Here is a 26,441-nt window from a genome sequence, read left to right as displayed (position 1 = left end):
AAGAACATATTTCTATTGAAAAGAAAACAAGTTGATTGTTATATTTAAAAGAGGTATGGATGTATCATATATCATGTATTTTACGTAAATTGGTGAATAAATCTAATTGAAAAATATATACATACACATATATACATACATACATGTACATGTATACATACATGTACATGAATTTTGTTAACATACTTTCGTTTAGTATGAACAACGACACACTTTTTTGAAATGTGACTAATCAGTTGAGAAATAGGCCTATTGTGCTCTTTCGATTTTATTGTTTTGTTTTTGAAAGGATGCTTTCCAATGTTTCCATCTTGATCAAACTATGCTTTTTCAACTTCTGTTCTTTGTTTTGTTTCCTTCCAAAAATAGAAAATAAAATAAATATAGGCTTTTTTCCCTTTATTTTTATTTATAATTATGTTTTAAGATATCTTCTTAATATAAATATATCCATTTGAGGATGAAATTCAACATCTAGAAAAAGATAAGTTACATTTCATGGTAGGAATTGGAAATTAATAAATTGCTGAAGCCTCATTCAAATGTAGATAGAAAATTGGAAGATCTATGAACTCATCAACACACTTTCAAAGACGAGAAAGTAACACTAATAATAATTGATATTGAAAAATGAAATCCTTCCCTTTCCTCCCCTTCCCCCCACCTCAAACCCCAAGCTCATGAAACTAAATTCTACAGGTCAAAAGCCAAAGCCCCTATTTTTAATTTTTTTTTTTTTTAGAAAAAGGGAGCATACTTCTGGTAACAGTCAGCTGTTGTGAATTTGTGTTATTTTCATTCTTCAATGGGGCCTTGAAAGTATAGGAAGAAAAAACTTGCAAAATACAGAACACCAAGGAGAAGCTCTTATTCAATGCTTTTTAAACCCATTTTCAACGCCCAAAACCAAAAGCATCAGCTCCTTTATGAGTGGGGAAAATCTCATCATCTTTTACTCAAACAACAATTTTCATCACAGTTTCAATATTGTCTATCACGCCATCTTCTGTTGTTGTTTCCATATCTGTTTTGTTCTCTATTATATCCATAAGGACTCCTTTGCCTCTGCTGTTGTTGCTGGTTGTTGTCAATAGGCCCATAGCTTCTTCCAGAATTGATTCTGGGCTCTGAAAAGCCTTTGTCAGGCCTGTTGTATTCTTGGTTTCTTACTGGACTGTTTTCAGGACTCCATGATTCAAATTCATTTCTTCCCCATGAAGGGCCTCCTCCTCTTCCCACTCCCATGGATCCTCCTCCAACAAATTTACTGTCATTATTTTGGTTAGCTGATACTCCAGAGTTGTTATAGTGAGAACTAATATCCTGCTGTCTTGGTCTCCAAGAACCTAAACTAGGGGCTGATTTCTCAGCTGGTGGTAAAGAGATATTTACACGAGTTTGATGATGCGGATGCAGAAGCGGATGCTCGGACCGAAATGGTTGTAATTGCGGTTGTTGTCTTTGCTGTTGAATTGGTGGCATTTGTGTAGGGGTTGGGGAAGGAGGCGATTGGAATGACATTGGTATTCTTTCTGGTATGTTTGATGTAAATGAAGGTTTAACGATATTCCGACCTTCAATCCTCGCTGAAGAGGCAGCTGATGTTAAATGATTAACTAAGGATTGATTGTTGATAGGGAAACCCCTCAATGGCAGGGCTGTTTCCGGGTTCTGAACATTCGGAGAGTTTACAACGCCCTGTTGGTGTTGATGAGAATGAATTACATGATGGGATTGGCACCCGTTGATCATAGTTTGTGAATGTGAATATTGAGAAACTGATGCAGGAAGCTGGTGGGACACTGGTGGCGCTGTGTGTTGTTGGTTCGGTGTAACGATACGTGATGCTGCAATGCTTGAAGTATCAACCGGTGGGGGCGAGAGTGCGACCCTGCTTTCTGCAATGGAATCTCGCTGGGAAAAAGGATTCCTCAACGCTGCTGGTTTCCATCCGCTCTGTAAGTTTAAGGGGAAAAAACCATCATCAGCAAATACTGAATTTTCAAATAACTTTTAGTTTTTGCATTCTCAATATTTATAATTGAAAAAAATTTGTTTCAGAAATCAAAATCTCTGTCAAGAGCTGAATGCTATGGAGTGAGAAACTCAGAAATAAGAATCTTCTAAAAAGATCGATCAAGCGGTACCCAATTCATCATTGAAAATGAGAGGTGTAGGAAGACCCAATAATCATTGATATGACTCGGAACCACGTACACGCAGGGGAGGGGTGAGATTGAAATAAATATTGGGACAGAAATAAATAAATAAACAAAAGAAGGTGCTATTTGCTCCCCAAATTTGACGATGAAATGGATAATAATCTTCTAAGCACAAAATATAAACAACAGTCTTGCATGTACTTTTGCAACAGCAGCAAAATGAGCCTAAATCACGCACCGTTCCAGCATTACTTGAAGGAGTTGGAGATGGAAGAGAGACTTCAACTTTCTCCACCGTCTTCTCCATCCTAGTAACGCCGCCTAAATTACCAGCCCCACCTGCTTTAATCATATCCAACAATTGTACGGTTTCCTCTGTAGGCAAACTACCAGCTTGGCTAGAAGTTAGAGCATAAACTAATTCTGGATTTTTCAAAAGTACAGCAAGTAATTCCAGATCTGGCTCAGCTGCATTTGGCTTGAGATCTTGAGATGAGATCACCTCTGATGGAACAGCAGCATCCACCACATGGTTACGAACCTCTGCTTCTGAACTTTCATTGTCAGGCAATTGCTCAGTCAGAATTTCAGGAGTCAAAGAGTCATCATAGTCCATTTCAAGGTCCCATGGCTCCTTGGGATTTGAAGGTATGTCAAGAATGGTCTGGTAGAAAGTTTCCTTCTCTCTAGAGTTCCTATTTTTTTGGAATCCAGCTTCTTTACTATTCTCTCCATCACCTACCCTCCAGAGATCATTGAGTTTCATTTCTGCATACATAGAAATAAAATGAGGACATCTGTGAAATTATAAGCAAGAAAGATATACAACCAAAGTAAATCCACTGAATTGACAAAAAATATCTTTGGTCAGTTATGAACTTAAAAAAACTGAGATGAATTGAGGTTAAACGTGATACAGAATGAAGAATGTAGATTGAACTACTGATTGCAGAAAACTGGTGAACTGAAATAACTCTTCAAAGAACGACTGAATCTGTTTTTGATTTCTTTTACTAAACAGAAAACACTCGTTCATTTCATATGATGGTTTGTTAATTGACAGAAAGTTCTTCGCATGTACAAGTTCACAAGAGTAGAAAAAACACCGCAACTCCGATTTAGCATTGTTAATATACTGTCATTGAAGTTCAACTGCAGGCAACATTACATTGTTGTGTAGACCTTGCGGCCACTTGACATATTTTCCTGTATTGAGTACCAGTTTTTGCAAAAGGAAAACACTATTTTGAAATTCTCTTGATTATTTCACTGCTCTGTTCATTCGATGTTGTTACAAGCAATTAGAACCTTTGGTCAAAAAAAGACAGTTCAAACTTATGTAAAAGGTATGCCTCAATCACACATTCACACCACATTTCCAAAATTAAGCCAGGAAACTAGCTTATCATAATCACAATCCATCGTATTGTACTAAGAAAATGTCATTGATTTTTTCTTGCTATCTTCCTTTATATAGGGAATGGGTTGAGATTAATCAGCTGGTTTGTTGAAGATACCACAGCCAAGATCTAGGGAAACCGTTAAGGCTTCAATTACTGAGTGTAATAAAATTCTACTTTTCCATCATAGCAGAATTGGCCTATTACATAACTTCCATGCACACACCAAACCACACCCCCTACGACTATTACAGACAAGTGACCCCTGCACTCAATGTCCTTGGACAATTTGGACATCTAAGAGATAAATTCAAAGACATCTCCCCTGCATAAAAAAGAGATCCTAAGTTGCTTGATAAAAGTGATGTACTTATACATATATATAAATATATTTGTTACTCTACGATCAATAGATAAAGCCGTATTTCTTCCATTTTTGCTTCTAGACGAATCACATCTACCATCTCTTTTGGGTTGTCCTTTGAAATAAAAGAATAAAAGTTGTAGACTCTCAACAATAAATAAACAACAAAAATCTCCATCATAGAGAAAACTTGTGATACAATTCCCTGCATATAAGGAGCAGCTTCTGCAATGTTCTCAAACACCAAATAACGAAGACATGTCCAAAATGCTACATTAACATTTGTATCGGACCACTAATAAAACAGTTCTTCGAAAACAAACGCCATAAGCATAAAAAATAGAAACGTGAAAGAGCACGAAATGACTCCAGTTAACGTTGCAGTTTACTCTTAAGGATTTCAACCCAGTAATTGATCTCCTTGGACGTTTGCAAGGTTGGAATCTGGTCAGCCCATTTGCAGGGAAATGTGCAATTGCAAGTATGCCGAATGAGGTAGAGTGACTAGTGACAAAGACCCTTTCATAATTTCAGTGAGGGGAAAAGGCAAAGAAACCAAAATGAAAATCTCCATGCATTAGAATTGGTTTTGTATTTCTTTTTAATACTTAGCTTGCAGCTGTCATCTAAATCTGATGGAATGAATAAAGTGGATGTCACATGTCTTATAGTTCCATTTATACGTGTTTTGAATACGGATACCAACCTGGACGGGTTATCAAATGGAAATTTTGTTTGATTCAACAAAAACTTGAAAACAGATTGTCAGTAAAAAAATGTCCGCTGTAACTAGTAAGTGCATCTAAGACATCAGTTATAACGTACAAAAATCGTTCATAATACAGGACCTGATTCTCCTTTTTCTTGTGGAAAACTGTGCAGTTCGTTAATCGAATGTACTAGTATAACCCTAAGGGTGGTCGGGGCTTTCAGAGATCAAGTATAAATATCCTCTAGAAAATTATTTGGACATACTTAAAAAAGAACATTTCAAGAATTGTTTTCCAACCAATGATATGTGATCATGTTCCACATCATATTGCGACGGACACAGAAACGACACCAGCACATGCTATGGTTCGCCAAAATCCTATTGATTGAAACAAGAATAGCACTCCATTTATTCATTAGAACTTAAAGTTCAACATTCTATACAACACCATAGCAATAAAAAATAGTAATATAATCACATATGAAACTTATTTTTGATAATTTTGCTGACTAATATTTATTAAAATACAGATATTTTTAATAATAATAAAAAAAAACTGCTAAAGATCTAAATAAACTGTTAAACTGGTAAAAAAAACAAACAAAAAATGAACAAGAATTTAGGTGCCACTACCAAAAAAGAAAAAAAGAAGTTTTGAAAATGTAGGAAAAGAATGAAATTACTTCAAAACAAATTTCTACAGAGTAAGATAGCACAAAAACTAATACGGGGCTGGGTAATTTCCCCACAAGGACCTAGACCTTGGTAAAATATCTCCATGTGAACGAGTATATGGACATCAAAAGTTGGTGGGTTATCCATAGGCCCAGCATCGGCTTTAAAGCATACATGACCAACTAGTTTTTAAATCCAATTTACAAGGGAACTGCACAACGTAGGGGTAAAGAGGACTCTGTATTGTGTGAAATAATCTTGAAGTTTCGTTGATATCCAGGCATTAAGATACACTTTTAAGCCATGAACACGGTTTAAATAAAACCTTTAATTTGCTTGTGTTAGGATAGTTGGAAGTAGCTAATTTATCCTTAAGTGAGAGGAGAAGAGCCTCTAACTCTTTCGAATTACAGGACTTTTCTGTTTGGGTAGCTTCATTTATTTTGTAGGACATTTGGGTTCACAATGTCACGTAATATGTCTAGTTTTACCGGGAAAGACAGCATCAACGTTATACGTTATGTTATATACTGAGTCAACATAGTTGCTTCTAAGTGGCATCTCCAAGTCTAACCCAATCAACCAGGGTCTATGCTATTGTTTTACAATTGAATATATTGTATTAAAGAAAGCATAGTGTTGAAGAAAACGAACCTGGTGGCATCCGCCATTGGATCTGGACCTTCTTACATTTCTCCCCAAGCGAATCCTTGAAGTCCATTTCAATCTTTGAATGAAGTGGGGTTTCAACCTTATTAGTGATCTTTGGAAACAGTGCCACAGCTTTTTTCTGGTCCTCAAATTTGGGAAGAAGAGAGACTTTAGATGCTGGAGACGAGGCACCGGAAACTATATGTAATGGTTTATTTACATTTACAGACTTCACAACCGTACGTCCATTAGATGCACCCGTCTTCCCATACTTGTTCTGCATGAATTGTGCTCGCATTTTTGCTTTCTGAATATCATCGGTAGACATTGGCCGACCTTGACTCGCAGGAGAAGGTCTTTGAGCCTGTGAATTTCTTCCAGCAATTTTCTGATCGGGCTGTTCTACCATTTGAACTTTTCTGCGTTCTCTGAATCCTATTGACCAGCTAAGGAAATTAATTTTACACTCTCCATTTACCAAAATGGATTTATCATGCAAAATCATTACTATTCAGGTGAACCTTTGATTGTTGATGTCAAAAGTAATTCAATAATGTCCATAGTGCAACAAAGAAAATCTTATTTTTCGGTATACCCAGAATTACTCTGGAACAATCAAATAGCAACAGCGTAAAGAAGAAAGTTCAAGCACAACATGATAAAATGAAAGTCACATGATTTTCAGTGAACTAAGGGCGAAGTACAATCAATATTACACTAAAACAAATTTACCAAAAACCAATTAATGACTCACGAGAGGAAAAATTGTATCCTCCATGCGTATACAAATCCATGACCCAGAAGTGGGTTGATTTCCAGAAAATGAAAATAAATTAAACAAAAAGTTTTAAGAAAATTGGAGAACTGGACGAATCCCAATATTTCAAAAAGAGGACGCCTGGCTTTGGCTTATCTAGTACTTTCTAGTTTCCCACTGGCCAACTCATTTTTTTTTCCGTATCCCAAAGACGATAGTGTTGAGCTTTAATTTAAAAATATTAGCCTACAAAATAGTTTGTAATAAATACAGCCAAACAACCCTTTTATTTTTCTGCTGTTCTTTCATACAAACCTTTTCTTTTTCTTTTTCTTTCTTTTTTTTTTTTTTTTTGCTACACTACAGTAATGCCAACAATTTCAGTATCCTGGGTCTTTGGTGAAGAGGTGGAAGGCCATATTTAACAGCTATTGAATGGTCAAAGGTTATGGGAAAGAAAATTTGTGGGTAACACTATCCAGCTTGGTGGTTGGAGAGTTGGGATAGGAAGAAGACTTTAAGTTGGCTAAAGTTCATACTGTTCTCTTACTAAATGTTTATCTAATTATACTTCTTTCATTATCAATCTAACTGGAGAGCTTTTTTGGTGAGTTATGGTCGTTCAAATGGGTTTAGTTTGTTGTGGGGAATCATACCCTTTGTATCCATGGTTTGATTAAAGATTTATGAGTTTGTTTCTTCTTTCAAATAACTGTATCTGACTTTTTGGTGCATACATAAGAAGAATGTTTCATTCTCGACCAATCATTGAACCTATTATCAATCAAAATGGAAAGTTTCCAACATTAGCAAGTAAAAATACACTTCAACTATACTCAGATTGGCCAACGTAAATCATTAAAAAGAAAAAAGAATTAATATTAAAAAGTCACACAGTCTGTTCTAAGGATACTGGATGAAGATAGACCGAGGACATTCTTCCGATTCAAATCGTCCGAAGAGGCTGGCAGAAGTTTCAATGCTTGATGAGATTCTGGTTTCCTGAAGGAGAAAACACCATCAGTAGGCAGACAAAAACATTAACCTTGTAGGATTTCAATGCTATTTAATCACATTCATACCTCATGTTGTCTGCATTTACGTTTGAAGTGACAAAATTTTCCTGCACAGCAGAAAGAGTTGATGAAATTCCAAAATATTATAAAGTTCTTAGAAAATTAAATTTGGATAGCCAAATAACTTACAGGCATGTCAATATTCGATCTCCATGATTCATCAGACATGATGTCTCCAATACTGCAAAGAATATGACTACATGATGAGACAAATGAATTTCTACGAACATATAGATAAGTTAAACATATTTACTTGCCTCTGTTTCAGAATCATATCTGTTTGTGCATTGGTCAAGAGTTTGACGCCATTGGGTTTCTTTAACGCTTGAGATCTTGCCAACAATTTGCTCCATCTTGACAATAAAATCCTTGCCCTGTTTGATATGTCTGATCTTCAAGTCAGAAAATGAGACTCAAAAATTTCACAGGAGCAGAATAGATATATACAAACAGATATTCAGTAGCCAAACAGAAATTCTGAAGCTCATAGATGTTACAAATTTTCCATATGAAGCAAAATCATCAGTTCACCAACAACCAGAAAAAGAATTGCAACAAATATTTCTAAAGGAACTCCTCCATCACATACAACAAAAAGTAAAAGTCTAGAAACTCAATAAACGAGAAAATAGCCATGCAAAGTAATATAAGATGTACATGAGCAATTTAGAAAAATATATCTGCCATGATGAGATATGAGCAATGAACATAAAGGTGCCAGTTGGAATGTTTAATGTAAGATCATATCTAATTGTAGTTCAAAAAATGATACCGCCCAACAGATAACAGAGAAGATAGCAAAAAAGAAACACCAGATAACAAAATCGTACCTGAAGTTCTGTAAAATCGCAAGTAATTAACACTTTGAAGTATCGCTGAAATATGTACAGGAAGAGCCTTGTGTAAAGGCAAATGACAAAAAACCTGCAAATAATGATAAAAACCAATTACTTGTAATGCAGAGCTTCTTTATTTAAATGCAAAATTTCCTGAACGTTTTCATGGTCACTGGGTTGGAAGCTACAAACTACTTCCTAATCTAGGAGGAGGGGAATTTAAATGAAAGAATTGAGAATCAACAGCCATCAAAAAAAATATATTTATAGGTAATAATTCTTCAATTTGGGAAAACAAAATTGTTGAGAAATTGAACAATGATGTTACTTATGAATATACGAGCAACGTTAAGGTTATATGCAATCCAAAAGGTAGCTATATACATAACCAGAAACACAATAACACATAAGCTAAATGGGTGACGTGCAAGTCAGTCAAAAACTTTCATTTGCGCATCAAAGGACTAAAATACTACTGTATGTTAGACAAAATTCTTTGCAAAGAGGAGACACACAACGGTACAAATGAGCTCCAATTACCTCAAGAATTACATAAAGGAGACTTGTTTGTTCTTCAGCAGCAGCTTGACTTAACCAAGTTGCTAGAATAATAGCACCACCTTTAGTCAAAAACCTAAAACAATCCAAATAGATAGCAGGGTGAGGAAATTGGAGATCAAAACAAAAACAAAACAAAACAAAACAAAGCAAAACAAAACAAAACAAAAAAAACAGACGCCCAATCAAATGAGTAATTTGAATAATACCAACATAGAACTGAAGAATTTTGTATCTGCAAGATCCATTCCATCAATTTAACCTGACCAGAAAATGTTTCTTCTTTCTGCATCATACTGAATATAGTTTGAACAAAATGTTTGTCTACACCATCTATGCCAGATAGTTCACTATCCTGTGTTGAACAGGATGGTCCATTATCAACATTACTGGGTTCGATAGTGTTTAAGGGAACTGGTGTATCAAAATTCAAAGGAACTGGAGCTTCAGAGTTCAATGGCATTGGTGCATCAGCGTTCAAAGGAACCACTGCATCAGTGTTCAAGGGAACTGCATCAATTGGGATACTCGGGTCATTGTTTGTTACAATCCCTCCAACTTCAAGTTGTTTGCAAGAATTAGATTGAATGGATTTTTCCCGTGACACACGAACAAGTTTCCTCACCCTTGAACGTTGACTATTAAAAAAATCACGAACCTAACAACCAGCAAACACGGAATATAAACAACCAAAATTTTTCAATGAACATCTTTAGACATAATATAGAATGATGGTTCTAGTTCATTTTTTATCTCCCATTCGAGCTTTCTAATATTTCCTCTCTTTCTGTAATTATAGTTCATTACTTTTTTTTATTGCCCAATAATTGGAACTTGTAATCTTCGACTCTTTTGGGTTGAATCATTTGCTGTAATTTTCTCTCGTACTTAATGAAAGCTGTCTTTTATTAAACAGAAAAGGAAACGGCATAAACCCAATCAAAACAAAACTATCAAATTAAATTATTGGCAATTCAAAAACAAGAAGGATCAAACCTGTGTTACTTTGACACCAAATAAGGCACTGATTTCTCGGGATTCTTTCTTACTAAGTGCATCTTTAATAGAAAAGACAGTTTGCATATACTTTACAGCCTTGGGGTTGAGCAGGTCTCGGGGTCTTTTTCCTAAAAATGGAAAACATGATTCTTATTTTGTAAGTGAGTAAAAGAAAACACCTTTCAAAATGAACAACAGTTCAGCATCAGAATTTACCAATTGTAATTGACAATGCCCCAGCAGCCTGTGTTTAGACAACAAAAACAACAACAACAAAGGCTTTAAAGTCAGTAATCAAATAGAACTGTCATGCACCTAAAAGATGACCATGTAACCTAACTTTTAAATCTCAACAAATCGCAACCATGCCAAATTGCATGGTGGGAGAAGTAAAAAGATAAATTGACACAGGGCAAAGGTTTCTTTAATAAGAAAGTAAACATTCAGAAAATTAATAATGTACAACGACTTAGAGGCCAGTGGTCGAGGGAACCCTCACCAATCTAGGTCCATCAGAAAACGGTATGATTTTCAAAAAAATATATATAAATTTGTATAGAACACTCCACCGGGGCCAATAAGAACTATCAAAAGAAAACCCGTTGTCTTCAAAGAACTTTCCTAACCAAAAAGACCACAAAAGAACTTTAATGGCATACTTCGAAAGTAAAATTTAGCTTCTCCTTTCAACCACCAACAGGAAAGCACGTAAAAAAAAACCACCTTTCATACAAAATACAGCTACAGATGGTACTCATAAAAATATTTCAAACAAATACCGTCTTCCACACTGAACTAGTAGACTAATATGTCGATCAACTTGCCAACAAGGCATCCCATCCATTACTGGAAAGCGCGAAACGACGTAAATTTCACATACCCCAGAAAGAAAGCACAATGATAATAAACAAAGGGGCAATCAAATCTAAATTGAAATCCAAATTCTTCCCGCCACCACCCCCTATACGATTGCACTTAAGAAAAAAAAAGTACGATTATACAAAGAGAACAGTACACAAGTTCATAACCATTATCCCTAAAACGGAAACTGGTTAGCACCCATTTAGGACTTCGATTTGAAAAACAAATTTGAAGGGTAAAAATTGAATACAAAGAAGAAGAAGGAAAAAACGCACCATCTCTTGAGAAAGCGGGTTGACGCCAGTGAGTTTGCATTGGGTGACGACAATTGATTGGAGCTGATCGACCTGGGAGCGAAAGAGATCCTTTTGGGAGTCCAAAAACTTCTGAAAGGAGTCGAAGGAAGTCCCAATTTCCAAATTGGAGAAATCATCTTTCAAAACCTCCATTGTCGACCAGAAATATTGAATTTCTGAACGAAAATTGAACAAAAAATAAGCATTAAAACATGAAAAGGAAGGATAAATTAGGGCCTGGAACGAGGTGAAAAAGGCATTTTGATAATAAGAAAAGCTTAAGGAAAGAGGAGAGAGAGAGAGAGATTGAGAAGAGAAAGAGGATTGCGTATTTAAGTATTATACTAACGAAGCAGCAAATTACAACCCAATTTCCCACACGTGGGAACTCATCGCACGCTTTCACAATATTTTCGCGCGTTTTTTTGTTTTAAGTTTTCTCTTTCTTTTTAAAAATGTTTTTTTTCGATATGATTTCATTTCACCTTATCGAAATAAAAAGAAATTATATAAAATAGAATATTTGATAAAATATTTACACTTTATAAAAAGTAATATAATAAATTACAAATTTTATTTTTGAAATTTCATTTTGTTTTCGTTTTGGTCTTATGTTGAAATTTTATTTTTTTTCTGATTTTTTATTAAATATTCACATTCAATGTTATCGGTGATTTGATTAATTTAAAATAATTATCAAAATTAAATTTAAAAGTGATAAGAAAAAAGAGAGACTTTTAATTACATTATTGTTAAAATCTTTTTAATTAATAACTACCTGTTATCGCAAAATTAAATAAATGAAAATGAATATTTTGTAAAAAAAATGAGTTTAGAAGTGTAAGGATTGAAACTTGGGGGATCAAACTAGAACAAAATTCAAACATCGAGGACAAAATTTTTACACTTTTAGACTTAGGAACCAAATAAAAACTAAACCTACAACATCACAAAAAAAAAAAAAAACAAATTTCCTTATTCCTTCAAATTAAATTGTTGATCATTTTAATGATATTTGAAATTAACCATTGTCATTTAAATGGTTTGAAAGCAAAATGTGAACGAGAAAATAAAGTTACTCAATGAACGTGCAAAGTTGAATAGTCTTTACCATTAATGTTAAGTTGTTTACACTAAGAGTAAGTATGATAGATAAAAAAATTAAATCCCGAAAGCAACCAATCGAGAAAGAATAGGGATCGGTTACAGTTAGTTTGGATTTTTTTGTTATCTAGAATATTTCACATCTTAAAAAGAAAAGTTGCTAAAATACCCTTTTGACAAAAAATGAAGTGAAACACCCAAAGGAGAGGAGAAAAAGGTTTTCTTCCAACTTGCAATTTGGCTTCACATTATTTTTCCTTGTTCTTGACAAGAATAACGAACCCTTCCTACTTGGATGAAAACAATGGGTAAGCACAAACAATTTTATTGACCATGATCATTATGATTGTTGGACACAACAATGAATCAAATACCTATACACAAAATTTTTTCTTTTTTTCCCCCCTTTTTCTTTGGAGGGTTTGGGGGTTACATTCAACCCTCAATGTCTCATGTGTTTATTTGGTTAGAAGTTAGGTTAACTAAGTACATAAACAGAAAGAAAGGGCAGTGAAAGCTTGCTGATTTGAACAGCCATCTCCTCCAACATCAGAAATTGCAGCCTGCAATGAGAGATTCAATCAGCATTACCATACATCTTGGAATGAAAGTTCAAGGACCTATCAGAAATTCTCTCAACGTATAAGGATCAAATATTCAAATAATTCAGAAAGTCTCTTATTAACTTCTAAAAGAACGAAGACTAAAACAAACCCCGTTGAACTAAACTCATAACTTAGCCTGGTTTGTTTGATGGAGAGCAACTTTTGATTGAAAATCTGATGAGAAACAGAGAGTAGCCAAAGGATATTAACCAGAATTGATATATTTGTACCAAGGACTTTACTACTGAAGAGGCAAAAAGGAAAAATAAATCCTAAGATGGTAAAAATTGGATAAATGAGGATATCAAGTTTCATACTTCATTCCAAGAACACTCTACACTATAAGAGAACGTGTATACCCGCCAACCAAATATCCCTTTTGAAGAAATTGAACTGCCGGAAAGACTCTTCGTTTTTCAGTGCAGAAGGGCCGACACGAGAAAACTGTCTGTCATTTTTCAACATATAGAAGAAAGAATGCTACCCAAGTCGCTCCAAAGGGGCAAGATTAAAAGCTTCTTAAGGCAATCTTTGCAACTTCTTAATATTTAAAGCTGCAGCTTCAACAGCCAAAACCAGAAGTATAGACAAAATCTTAAGGTGAAGGTAACTTCTCTCTAAGAGCTGTGAAGTTTTTTTTTTTTTTTTTTTTTTGGAGTAACAGAAGGCTGAATCCTAGTGGTTCATGACATCAAAGTCACTGGGGTACATACAATACCATGAGTACACAGCCTTTGTTTTTTTTATCATCTAATCTACACAGAAGCTCCAAGAAAGTTGACAATCAGGGAGTCATTCCACCCCTTCGACCTTTCCTATCTTATTTTAGGTTTTTTCCAACTGTAAGAATCAATCCCCGTGATTTCTTTTTTATTGAAGACATCAAACATTCAGTGAGAAAAGTAGAAGGTACAAAGACATACAAAAAACAAACCCATAACACTAGCTATGAAACAAGATTAGTCAGAAAGACTGAAGTTACCATGACTATTGGATGTTCCAGCTGAGTGTGTTGGATTATAAGCTCCTCTCTTCCTCTCATTCTCTAGAAAAGAACTGGGTGCCTAACTGATACAAACTGAGTTCAATGACTTGTGCATGGAATACAGAAACTGCCAAAAGAGTGAAAAGAAAGTCGTATAAAAAAATGAACAGAAAGATGTATACCATTGCAGTCATAAAAGGGAAAGAAAATTTCAAAATGTCCACAGCACTACAAACCTGGAGTAAAACAACTCGAATGAAATCGGTGCTGGGAGCTATGCGCATGTACTTGACATTATTATTACAGTTTGTCATATTATTTATTTATTTATTCCATCCCATAACATAACAGGAAAAAAATACGAAACAAAACCTGCAGTTAGGCAGAAAAGTAGAATCAGCATCTGAATACAAGCAAAACTTAATAAGATTAATGTAGTTGATTACTATATCATGGAGATAATCACCTTTCTTCACCCCCCCTTCAACAGCATTCGTCCACAAATACTTATTCTAGAAGGATTGCAGAGAACACTGGATATTTGCATGTCTCATCCTTTAGATTAGCATGACTCAAGTTCGAGAATGACAAGCAAATCAAGAAACGAACAGTGAGGTGCTGAATCAATAGGACAGACAAACAGAACTCCTTTGTGGATAATGAAGTCCCTAAAAGCTTCAGGATTGTAATTCCAAATTCCCACAATGATCTTCAGTATTTTTTATTCATTTTGACAGGATCGTGACCTTGGTTTGCAAATACTCCAGGTACACGTCTCAGAACATCCATATACAGAAGCTTCGTAGCGGATCGTGCTTTCCTCAGTTAAAGTCCTAAGTCTAAAATGAATGGCAATGCAGCCTTAAGCCTGCCAGCAATGTTATATTCACCTAGCACCAGGACAATGTATAGAGAGATCCACTAAAAGGCTGTAACCATGCTATCAACAGGTTTTTCATGCAATGAGGCCGGTCACTTCTGCTTTTCTCATCAATGCTTCTCAAAGCAACATACCAACCAGACGAGTTCCAAGTCAGAATTCATATCTATAATCACTCAGTGTTTTTCAACGGTTAATTGCCTCCATTGCAATTCGTACTAAAGCCAGCAGGCCTTCTACATCTTGAAAATTAAAATCAAGAGCCGTTTTGATGCAAGAGATACCCTCCTTGTTGGTTGTCCCTCCCGAGCTTGCATTTGCAGCTGCAAAAGCAATCCGTGATTTTCTGGATGCTTCCATGGCAAAATTTACATCCTGCGCCTGTAAATTACCATTGTCTAAATCTTAAACTTAAGTTCATACTTGAATGCACATAATAAGTATATTTTGTCACACAAGAAATGAATTGACTATTTTTAGTAATGGAAAGATGCTTCCCAGATATTGGTGATAGACAATGTAGAGAATTGGAGGGAAAAAAAATACTCTCGACATGTTTCTTTTTATGAGAAACAAATTGCATTAATATTTGAAAATTACAAAAGATGAACAAGAAGCCCAAGCCAAAGGAGCTACAGAAGAATTCTCCAATTGGTCAATAGTGTAGTAAGATCGTAGGAATTGAAAAAATTAGGTTAGAACTTAAGGTTAAAATGTCATTTTGACCTGTAGTTTAGAACTCTTCAGCGACATGTGGTAATCTTAAGGTTAAATGTCATTTTGATTTCTATAGTTGAGAATTTATTCAATTTTAGTTTTTATAATTTCAAATATAGTCCATTTCACTACTGCTAGTTTATTGTTGATTTTTTTCGAAAGAAATTTATTATCTATTATTAGCATTTTCACTATAAACTTTATTCTCAAAATATAGAGCCAAAATGGCATGTTAACTCAATTTTAAATACCAATCCTTCTAGCAGCCCATTGGACAAGATATTATTCTCAAATCTCTAATATAATTTAAATAACCAGCACAAGGTCTAAAGTATACATACATAATTAAGCAACCTCAGAAAATTGGGACGGTTGTTAGCAGCGATGATATTGGACCCATTAGCTTGGCTCGAACTGACACCCTTACAAAAAGCAACCTTTTCTGCTGTACCAGGGTTGTTTAAGTTATCAACGTCAGATGCAGAGGATGGAGATTCTCCTGATAAAAATGTATCAGAAAGCAATATGAAGAATGTTATTAGAGTCTTCTACACCTTTGAAAACAAGTGGAAGAACTTAGGATAAATAATGAAACCTAGGCCAATATTATAATGAAATGAATCTGAAACACAGTGCAACACGCTCAATCATCTCCTAGAGTACATTTTCTTACCCAACCCATCAAAAAACATCAAATCTGCACAAAAGAAAATAGCAAGAGATAAAAAAGAAAAATTTCTTGGCACATTATTAGTGAGTAGCAGCCCCGTATAAAAGAGAAAAAAAATGCCAACCTTTGATCCATTTAACCACAATAATCTAATTCAGCAACCCCACACACTTTTCATTTAGTACTAATTAATGGGTATTTGCAAAACTAAAGTGAAAAATATGACACCCCGACTATGGAAAGAATGGAAATTATAGAGAAATTAACAAATAGCTTGAGCATATTTTAACCTTCAAAGGTTATATTTCTGAGTATCCGTAAATGTGATTATATAAAGAAATGAGGGAGAACTCTTTCTTTCACACAGATTTTTCCTCAGACACAGGACTTTGTCTATATTGCCTATTCATCCTCATTACCGGAAGGAAGCATTTTCAAGGCTTTCTGCAACTCATTCCGGTCCCTGATTGCAGTGTTCTGAGAAGAATAAACCACCCTCATGAAAGCTACTTCCATGCATTTGTAGGCCAAAGCAGCAGCAGCCATGTCTTTGATTTTCTCATACTCATGAGCACAAAACCTACAAACATTGAAAAGTTTAGCCTTTGAATGTCAATGCAGTGTGTTCGTTAAGAGATTTTTTCATTATAAAAATGAAAGAGACTAATACTGATAGAAACTCCACAAAAGTGTGAAACCAAATTCAGTTAAAATAAAAAACTTCCGAAGGGGAGAAGATCAAGAAAAGCAAAGCTCAACCCCCAAGTAGTGAAAGAACATATCATTACCACTTTTTTTCCTACCAAGAGGAAGAGAAGAATCACGAGAAAATGTTGGATGAGTACCATAGAAGGAAATTATACCGCGGTGTCCAGCTTTTTATGTATTTGCAATTTTTGTACGAAACAGCAACAATATACATATATATATTGAACAAGAAACAAAAAATCATTGAAATCGAAATGAAGAAAAAAAACTGGTGTGTGTAAATGTAAATAATAACAAAAAAAAAGAAAAAAAAGGAGAATAGGTTAGAGGACAAGGTAGAGAGAGTCACCTCTCAAAACCTAGTGACAAAACAAATTCTTGTAAGAAGCCACATGATACAAATTGTAAACAAAGAACTCCTCTGAAGTAAAATTCCTAGCACGATTGAATTATTTTATCAAATCTTCCATGGATCATCATACCAGACCGTAGTAAGCCATTCTTCCAGCCTACAAGAGGGACCAACCTTAAAAGTAGGGGATCCAATTGACCAAAATAAGGCATAATGCTCACTTAAATTGATATCCCAATCCGCCAATGAACATCCATTCAAGACATCCAACAGAATTGGAACGACACAGAAAAGATTAGCATGGCCTAATGCCATGGGCAAACAAAATAAAGAATTCTATCAGGAACGTTAAAAGGAAACAAAGATTCCTTATTCTTCAGCTCTCGACCTTGAGGTTCAAAGTTATTGAATAACAAATAGCAAGCAAGAGACGAAGCACAAGTATGCTTATCTTGAATGACTCAAATGAAAATATCTACTTATAATTTCAAAAACTGCAGGAATATATAAACTATAAATCCAATAGGTGACGTGTAAAAGTGAGAGAACTCTGCTGAATTTCAAGAAAATTGGTGCACGCACAGAAGATATTATTTTGACTTACTCGCAAAGTTTTGCAGTGCTACTATATATTGGAATAGACTGTTTAGCAGTCTCATTGTTGGACGACTCAAGCAATGAAGCTCCATAAAGAAACTTAAGTGCCGCTTGAAAATAAAACCCAATGGATTCATGATTGGACCCGGAATTCTGTGGATAATATAAAAAGAATTAGAATATGAAGATCAGAAAGCCCAAATTGGGAATTTATGCATTTAAAGACCTTAAAACGATCAGCAAGATGTTTCAAATCTTTAGCTTCTTTCATAGCTTTGGTAGCAGCCTGGTTGGATGAATCCCTTCTAGCTGGACTTGGAGCATCAATGGGCATCCTTGCATTGGGAGTGGAATGTCTTGAACCATTGGTCTGAACTTCCTTTTGACGATTCTTGGCATGCTTTTTCCCCTTCGATACATCGTTGCTTTGTAAGGCATCTACTTGCGAAACATCAATTGCACTTCCTTTGCCACCTCCTGCTGAGGGGGGGCCATGCAGCATTTGATTTTGTAATTCTCCTGTGGTTGGAAACTGAACAGGTGTACCTTTTCCCGAGATTTTTTCATGTTGATCATTTTTCTGAAAAAGGGACCGCTTTGACGCAGAGCCATTGCTATCCTGTTGCTGATTCTTCCTCACAGACAAAACCACATTTTCTTTGGAAGAGCTGTCTAGTGTAGAATCTGGGCCTTCATGCTTGACAAAATTTAATTCACTTTCCCTTTTACCCCGCTCTATGGACAGTTTTCCTGAACTTTCCTTTCTTGCATCTCCAGATTTGATCCTAGAGTTGTCTTGTAACTTGTGTTTACCATTCTTAACCTTCAAATCAGAGTGTGATGGAGACCTTCCTCGCAAATCATCATGGGAATAAGGAACCTTGTCCTTGTCCATGCCAACATCCAAACAATAGCTCCCATTCCTATCCTTCAACTGTGAAGATAAATCCTTTCCGCTTTTGAATGGATATGTCTCATTGTCCCTATTTCGCATTTCATTTGATCTATCTTCATTCTGAACTTGTTCAGCCCATGGTCTACGAGGATGCTGATGATCAATTCCTGAATTGCCAAGACTGCCATTTGGAAGGTCGCAATTTTGAACATTAGAAGACTTCTCCTTTGTTTTAGTCTTTTTTCCTGACAAATAACTAGCACCATTGTTCAAAGTATCAACCAAGGGGGACTTTAAAGGCCTCCGATGAGCCACAACAGACTTCTTCTTGCTACCCGTCCCAGAGCGGTCACTACCACCATCCTCTTCTTCCCCGTCTGAGCATCTTGTACGATCAGCATCAAGAAAATCCTTGCCTTCCCTAGATGACCGTAAAATCTTATCTCGGTTAGGTATTCTCATAGGTGATGAAGAAACAGATTCTACAGGCGACCCTTTCATCTCTTGGAAACTAGATTTAGTTTTATGTGAACCAGATATCTTAGAAGAACTTGAAGTGGCTACAAGAGAAGGTTGTATCGCTCCTAGATCCCTTTTAGAATCAACGCCATCCAAACTCCGATGAGAAAGAGTGCTCCCTACATCTTGTCCAAATGGCAAATTTTTAGAATGTGAACCCTTTTTCTCTTTTCTACCACTGGACTCTTTACCTGGAGGCTTAGATAGCTTTGCTTTTTTCTCCTTCCTATGGTCATCGTCACTCGTACCACGACCACTCCTTTGCAGGAGATGATCAGAACCATTGAAGGACCCAGGATTAATTTGAATATCCGGGGATGCTTTCCCTTTTCTCTTCTTTGAGTTGCTTTTGGTACTACCACTTCCTCCTCCCAGGGAATCATCATCCACAACACCCAGCTGTTTATTTTCTCTTTTATCATTGGGTACACGAGGGATGACATTCATGTTATATTTTGAGTCCTTAGAAGAATGGTCCATACTTTTAGACTTATTAGTTCCACCTGATGCAGAAGGAAAGCCAACGCTCAAGGTTGGGTCAACCTTCACAACAGGCCCACTGTGCACTGATATCTGATCTTCATCAATCAAATCCAGACCATCAGTTCTGACTTTCTTTACAGGTCTAGAGTAATCTTGTTCTTTCTCTTTTCTATTTTTAGTCTTTAAAATCTTGGTAGCACCTGTGCCAATGATTTATCCAAAAGTGAGATTCCAATGTCAAGTAAGTAGAGCAAGTAAAAGAAGTCTGGCAATACAAAAAAAAGATCGTGCCTTCATCAGATAGGATGTCAACAGATTCCTGCTTCTCTTTATACTTATGCTTGTGCTTATCAACAGGGACATCCCCGTACTTGTTTAAATGATGAAAATTAGCTTCATCTCCAACAGGCAACTGGTTCACATCGTCTAAACTCCTGCTTTTCATTGCTCCTTCATGCTTCTTTGGGTTTGATAGCTGAAGGGCATCCCCCTTAATGCTTGGTCTTTCATTTGCTCCATGCTTTTTCTTTCCACCTCCAGGCCGAACATTAAAATCGTAATGACGGTGATTGTGCTCAGATTGTCGAGCATTAGCCACTCCTGGCATAACTCCACTCAGGTTACTGTAAATAGTACCCTCAGGAGCAGCAGGTGCTTGGAACCTTGCTATTAGAGCTTTTGTTGTTTCCTCCTCACTAAAAATACATTGGTTCATTCCAGGCCTACATATTCATAAAGAAAAAAGAACTAAGAGAGGGAGAAAATTATCAATTATCTTTTGGCATTTAAACACTAATAATAATAGGTTAAAGATCATAAAAAAATAAACTATAGTAGTATTTTGAACATTATAATTGATAGGCAAGAATTGCAGCTAGAACCAAACTTACAGCCAATCGAGCATGCTGCAAATCCACTTCTCAGGTAGGCTGGCAGGATTTGTGCCCAATGGAAGAAGCCGCCATTGTTGACACCTGTCGCAACAAACCCAGTTGTCTTGTCCATTTACATTATCCACAGCAGCAGGTGCCGCATCAGATACTGTCCCACTGGCAGGATTCATAACTGCTTCTGGAAATGATTTTGAAGCCGATGACTTGCCAATTTTCTCAACAGACAATCTCTCCTTTGACATAGGAATAACAGGCGTTGATTTTCCAAATACATCAGAATGATTCAGTTGATCATCAAAAGGATTCTCAGATGTATCTATTAGATTATCATCTTCTTCCAATTCCCCAAAGAAATCCCGGTATCTATCTTTCGTTTTTTTGAAGTCCTGTGGCTTGTGATCTTCAATTTCAGTTCTTGTTGGGATGTTGTCTGTTTTACTAATACTCTTCGTTTTGGAACCTGAAGAGCCAGACTTCATACTACGTTTTGATACCTCTCCGTTGGGGATGGACTCAGTATGACTGAACTTTGACTTCTTTTTTCCCTCGGGTAATAAATGATCCTTCCCTGAAGCATATTTCATGTTGTTATGTGCATGTAGAGAAATTTTATGATTAGTATTCAGCTTGAGAGGATCAATTTGATCGCCGTTCGAAGCATTTTTTCCCTTTGATGCAGCCTCTATCAAGTCAATAGTTTTCTCCCTCTTGCTTTCTCCAGACTTTTTTGCAGGAACTGAAATATCATCAAACTTACTGGCTTTTTTTGGCTCCTTAACCTTTCCAGACGAGCCATTATTTTGCTTCTCATCCTCTATTATAAGTGGAGGCTCTACTGCTGGACCCTCTTCCAATTGATAGAAGAAATGTCTGTCTCTAGCCACAACTTTATCTGCCTCCATTAATATTTCAGATGGCCCATTAAGGGTTTTTGTCGTCTCACCTGCAATGGCATATGAATTGGCTAATAGTGGAAGTTTTAATGCATTGGAAACAAGCTCCTCACAAGCTGCTGAATCAATTTCTGAAGTCTTTTTTGACGTAACTGAGCCATTCAAAAAATCCTTCCTGTTTGTGTTCTTCGATTCGGAAAAGAAGTCATTCATATCTTTTGACGTCCTCTTCTCCGGTAACATTTGACCACTTTTCAAAGAAGACCCCCCCACTACTGGGCGATCCTGATTGTAATGTTGGACACGAGTAGATTTTTTCTCTCTTGCAGGCTTCCCTGTCTGAGTCAGGTGAATAAGATCATCAGGAAGAGGGGATAGCAAGAAACCTCCATGAACTGGAAATGACGTCATCATCTGCTCCACGAATTAATTGCATTGTGATCACCAAGGCACATTATAGCAGTAAAGAAAAGAAAAACAGGTAAAGGAGGAGAAACTATGAGCACTCATTTAGACAGATATACCTGAAGAATGCTAGTTGGAGATTCAAATGGGCCATCCTGGAGCTCACGAGAGATCCCTTCACTTTCTGAGGGGCTGTCATCTAATGATGAAGATGGTGAAACATCCAGGCCAAGACCACAATAGATTTCATCGTTCTTTCTCGTTGACAGGTTATCGGAACCCATTTTAATTCGAACCTTCAGTGATATTTGGTCTGAAGAAGTAGTGGATTTATTGTTCGTGCATCCATATCCAGCAGCAAGTTCATCCACATGCTGGAAAGAAGTGCATACTTCTTGTTTGGATGATTCATTCAGATTTGGAACTTTGATTATGGGCAGTGACGTAGAACTGGTAGAAGGGGGTCCAGGTCTTATGGACTGAGGTGTAGTTGACGAAACTACAGAGTTATTATGCCCAACCTGAATAGAAACACACATTTGAGACTCGGTAAGGCTATCATCAATGAAAAAATTAAAAATGCCCAATTATCAAAAAGAAGAAAGAAAACAAGTTTACCTCCTGGTGAAAATTATTGGGAGATCTGGATGTACTGCAATTGTGGCCTTTTGGTGGAGTTCTTGAATGGGACCAAACTGGAGATCGTTGATAGGAAGGTAAAAATGAACCATATCCACCAAATTTTGCCCCTATAGTAAGCATGTTAGCATCCATTTTTTACTTCATAGAAGACATCTAAAGTTATCATGCCACAAGAACCAGAAAGAGCCATCATTCTACTGTGTTTCAACTCACCCAAATTTTCTGCAGAGACTCCACCTTCAAAATCCTTCTGAAAGTGTCCCAGAACATGTTGAAGTTTAACATCCTGATCAACAAGTTAAACACCTCTCAAACACATATAACAAGACCTTAATAATAAGACCTCACTCAAATCAGCACAGTCCAAAACAGAATCTCTATCTGGGAGATGAGTTACTGAAATCACTCTGACACCCACAGCAAAAGAATGCATTAACAACCGAAGACTCTGAAGTTAAATGATTACATTTCTAATGAATATCATAACATACAGATAACAGAATGTTCACTGAATTTTTCAGCAAGAGGTAACCACAATTCATGAGCTAGAGTTCAATTCCTCCGTGACACGTAACTTCCAATACAAGAAAGAGATCCCATAGCAAAGAATTTAACTATTCAAGAAGAAATAACAGTCAAAATTCTTCCTCTTCCCTGAATGGATCAAGTGGTGAATGGTTCCAAGAATCATTCGCCCCACTGATAAACAGACCCTTTTTTCAATGGGGGCAGCAAAACAATACTTAAGTTTCTTCACCTAGACACACTCATTCTTTCTCGCATTTCCTCTTATTCACATTCACTATGGTCTAACTACGACTATGAGCTCAAACACATTGACTATAGAAGCATTCAAAAAGGGAAAAGAAAATAGAGGGAAAACCCTTTTTTTCTTTTGGAGCTTGAGCTGCTACAAAACGACATAATAAAACCCAAAATTCTAAAACACCATAGTCTGGATCTAATTCAGTAAACAAGGTCAAATCGAGAATCTAGAAGTTGCAATATAGACACAAGATGCACAAAAGGCTTACGATGTAGGAGAGAGCAATATCAGGGTCGATGTTTGAATCAAAATCTTCATTGTTCTGGTAGGACCAAGCTTCTCCTTCTTCAAGCTCAGTATCTTCCATCTCTCTCCTGGCACCGTTTAGCTCTATTTCCTTCCTCGCATCCCTACCCCCCACAGAAATCATTAAAAACCCATTCAAAAAACAAGGGAAGAATAACAACAACAAGAACAAAGAACAAGTCCAACCTTTTGCAGCTACCTCAAAACCAAACCTCCGCTGTCCTCACCAACATCCAAACACAAATCTTTACCCAACCCATCTCACAGAACCAAAAACCCACAAAAACCCAATTACAATTTCCCCTAAAAACACTTGCAATCTCACCCGATCACGGAATTAAAATCGAAACCACGCCGAAATCGGACAATTTAAAAGAAACCCAGTTGAAATTCTGGGGAGACAGAAAGGAAAAAAAAAACAAACAAGAAGAAATTGCTCTTCTTAGAAACAAATCAAAATCACCGATCTCTAACACAAGCAAGGTTCGATCTCTGTTGAGTTAACTCAAAATTCATTAATTGTAGATTTCGATTCTTTAGCTGGAATTGCCAAGCGAAAAAAAAAAAAAAAAAACACCCCCACCCTCTCTCTCCCCCGGTTTTTTGGTGTGAACAGCAGCCGCGTTTTTGTATAATTTCTCTCTTTTTTTTATTTTAATTCATCTTTCTCTCTTCTTCTTCTTTCTTCTTGCTCTGTCAAAAAAAAAATGTAATTTTTTTATCTCAACTCAACTCCTATACGAGAGGACAGACAAAGAAAGCAACCATTTCTATTGGATTTTTCTTTTGGTTTTCTTTTTGTAAATTTGGGTCTATGAGTTATCGATTTAGATTCCATTGTCTTGCAAAAAAATAAATAAAATAAATAAAAAAAAGAAGAAAAAAAATGAGCATTTGGATTTATTTTGAATTAATTGTTACATCAGGAGCTTAAGAAGATTCATAGCATGAACAACCTTTGGTCTACACGTGTATACTCTTCCTCTTCTTCTCCTTATTTTTCTTCTTAATTTTACGTTCATTTGTTTTTACTTTATCCATGACCGTTGATATATACATACTCTTTTATATTTTGACATTATCCAAATAACCTAACTCTTCATAAAATATAACAAAATTATAACTATATTTTGTAATATCAGTATCATTTTCTATATTTTAAAAATATTTATTTTAATTTTCATATTTCTAAGAGTTATTGGTTCGTTTACGCTGTTTTCTTTCGTGCTTCATTTTGGGAAACTAAAATTTTCACAAGTAAACTAAAAGTAGACGTATAATTATTAAAATTCGTGAACAAAAGATGTGTGAATCAAAATGAAATAGAATTTAAAAAATAAGGATTTGTGAATACTTTAGGTCAATGATAGATCGTGTTTTAAATAATAAATAATAGAAATACGGAGATCAAAATTAGAAATAAAATGACCAAAATAATATCAAAACAAAGAAAAAATAAATATGACAAATATCAATCTACATTTCATAATTTTGAGGTTGTATAAAGTTAAACTTTAAACTAACAATTGTATTAAACCATAAACTCTGAGAGCTGTATCAATTTAAATTTGAAACTAATAAGTGTATCAATTTAAACTTCAAACTTTTGTAAATATGTTGATTTTAAACTTTAAACTTTCATACATTGATCAATTTAAACTCTCAAATTTCATAAATGTATATGAATCAAATATAATGAAGAGTTTAAATAGATATATATTATATAAAGTTCGAGGCCTAAACCGATAGACTTATAAAAGTTTATAATTTAAATTAATACAACTCATAAAGTTGAGGGTTTAAATTGATAAAACAGTTTTTTTATAATAATAATAAAAAAAAAGACAATAAATTAACGACATTGGTATTTTTGTATATTAAAAATATTTGGGGTGTTTTTTTATGGTTTGGTAATAGTTTAAATTTACTAAGACAATTGTTACTTAGTTGAGATAATGATGTATTCTTTTACTTCAAAAATAAAGTTTGAATTCTTCATCCACAATGGTTAAAATTTCATTTTAATTTTTAACTTTTCATGTGTCCACACACACACTAAATCAAAAGGTTGGAGTGAGATTTTAGTTCGTCATTATTTCTATAATAAAATATTTAGAGGAATCGTTAAAAATAGTATATTTAATAAAGAGTTTACAAAATATTTCGTATTCTATTAATGATAAAGACGGATGGATATTGATATATTTATATCGGTCATGTCCATATTGATATAATTTAAAATTTTGTTATATGCTATAAATATTTTAGTTTATTTCATTTAAATTAGGTTAATTGTTAAATATGATAAATTTGGTAAAATATTTAAATTATCTCGAGACAACAAACAAATTTTGTTTATAATATCTTATGAGTTTTGTTTCAAATTTGGTAAAATAAATTTGAATAATGAAAGTTTAAAACTGTCGACTCAAATAAAGAACTGCATGTCAATTGCAAACTATAATCATATTGATTAAGTTTGTCCAAATTTTAAAAGTAATTTTTAACACAAAATATAAATTTTTTTTGACAAAGTTGAAAATAAAATTTCTTGGTTCTCTAAATACATATAATATGTCAGTTGAGCTAAGCTCGTTTTTGCAATAACGTTCAATTTAATAAAGTTGATTTAGCTTTAAACTTTAATTTCTCAACGATGAGTTAAAAACTTAAA

General features: G+C 35.2%; 2 protein-coding genes across 3 annotated transcripts; both read right to left on the bottom strand.

Annotated features, from left to right (window-relative positions):
* Window positions 1-774: 774 nt before the first annotated feature.
* Window positions 775-11,642, bottom strand: LOC103492850 (homeobox protein LUMINIDEPENDENS). The gene is made up of 13 exons (XM_008453394.3): window positions 11,327-11,642; window positions 10,407-10,434; window positions 10,188-10,318; window positions 9,401-9,849; window positions 9,174-9,267; window positions 8,628-8,721; window positions 8,055-8,184; window positions 7,927-7,978; window positions 7,804-7,844; window positions 7,635-7,723; window positions 5,968-6,399; window positions 2,401-2,930; window positions 775-1,956 (listed from the first exon to the last, which is right to left on the bottom strand). Exons 1-13 carry the CDS (start codon window positions 11,498-11,500, stop codon window positions 982-984), a joined length of 3,219 nt encoding a protein of 1,072 aa, XP_008451616.2. The 5' UTR covers window positions 11,501-11,642; the 3' UTR covers window positions 775-981.
* Window positions 11,643-12,760: 1,118 nt separating this feature from the next.
* LOC103492851 (cysteine-tryptophan domain-containing zinc finger protein 7-like) lies at window positions 12,761-24,539 on the bottom strand. Of its 2 annotated transcripts, XM_008453395.3 has the most exons (15): window positions 23,954-24,539; window positions 23,730-23,871; window positions 22,909-22,981; window positions 22,672-22,802; window positions 22,173-22,574; window positions 20,753-22,062; window positions 20,154-20,584; window positions 18,192-20,062; window positions 17,973-18,118; window positions 16,728-16,888; window positions 15,980-16,137; window positions 14,508-15,302; window positions 14,278-14,413; window positions 14,039-14,168; window positions 12,761-13,014 (listed from the first exon to the last, which is right to left on the bottom strand). In XM_008453395.3, the coding sequence occupies exons 2-12, from the start codon at window positions 23,826-23,828 to the stop codon at window positions 15,108-15,110; spliced, it is 4,977 nt and encodes a 1,658-aa protein (XP_008451617.2). In that variant the 5' UTR covers window positions 23,829-23,871; window positions 23,954-24,539; the 3' UTR covers window positions 12,761-13,014; window positions 14,039-14,168; window positions 14,278-14,413; window positions 14,508-15,107. The 2 variants fall into 2 exon arrangements, with proteins under 2 accessions (XP_008451617.2, XP_050943057.1); XM_051087100.1 differs by lacking the exons at window positions 12,761-13,014; window positions 14,039-14,168; window positions 14,278-14,413; window positions 14,508-15,302; window positions 15,980-16,137 and adding an exon at window positions 17,366-17,525 and having other exon boundaries at window positions 16,748-16,888; window positions 23,954-24,532.
* Between the last annotated feature and the right edge of the window lie 1,902 nt (window positions 24,540-26,441).

Source organism: Cucumis melo, chromosome 1 (assembly GCF_025177605.1).
Source record: "Cucumis melo cultivar AY chromosome 1, USDA_Cmelo_AY_1.0, whole genome shotgun sequence".
NCBI classification, from domain to species: Eukaryota; Viridiplantae; Streptophyta; class Magnoliopsida; order Cucurbitales; family Cucurbitaceae; genus Cucumis; species Cucumis melo.
This window is presented reverse-complemented; position numbering and strand designations above follow the sequence as displayed.

Bases quoted from the DNA above. Each gene is read 5' to 3' on its own strand.
- LOC103492851 (XM_008453395.3), bottom strand. From the start codon at position 23,828: ATGGAAGATACTGAGCTTGAAGAAGGAGAAGCTTGGTCCTACCAGAAC. The intron at 22,803-22,908 runs GTGAGTTGAAAC...TGCTTACTATAG, and splicing joins AGTCTCTGCAGAAAATTTGG to GGGCAAAATTTGGTGGATAT. The intron at 20,063-20,153 runs GCACGATCTTTT...TCATTGGCACAG, and splicing joins TGACATCCTATCTGATGAAG to GTGCTACCAAGATTTTAAAG.
- LOC103492850 (XM_008453394.3), bottom strand. From the start codon at position 11,500: ATGGAGGTTTTGAAAGATGATTTCTCCAATTTGGAAATTGGGACTTCC. The intron at 10,319-10,406 runs GTAAATTCTGAT...TTCCATTTTTAG, and splicing joins GGCATTGTCAATTACAATTG to GAAAAAGACCCCGAGACCTG. The intron at 9,268-9,400 runs GTATTATTCAAA...GGATTGTTTTAG, and splicing joins AATTCTTCAGTTCTATGTTG to GTTTTTGACTAAAGGTGGTG.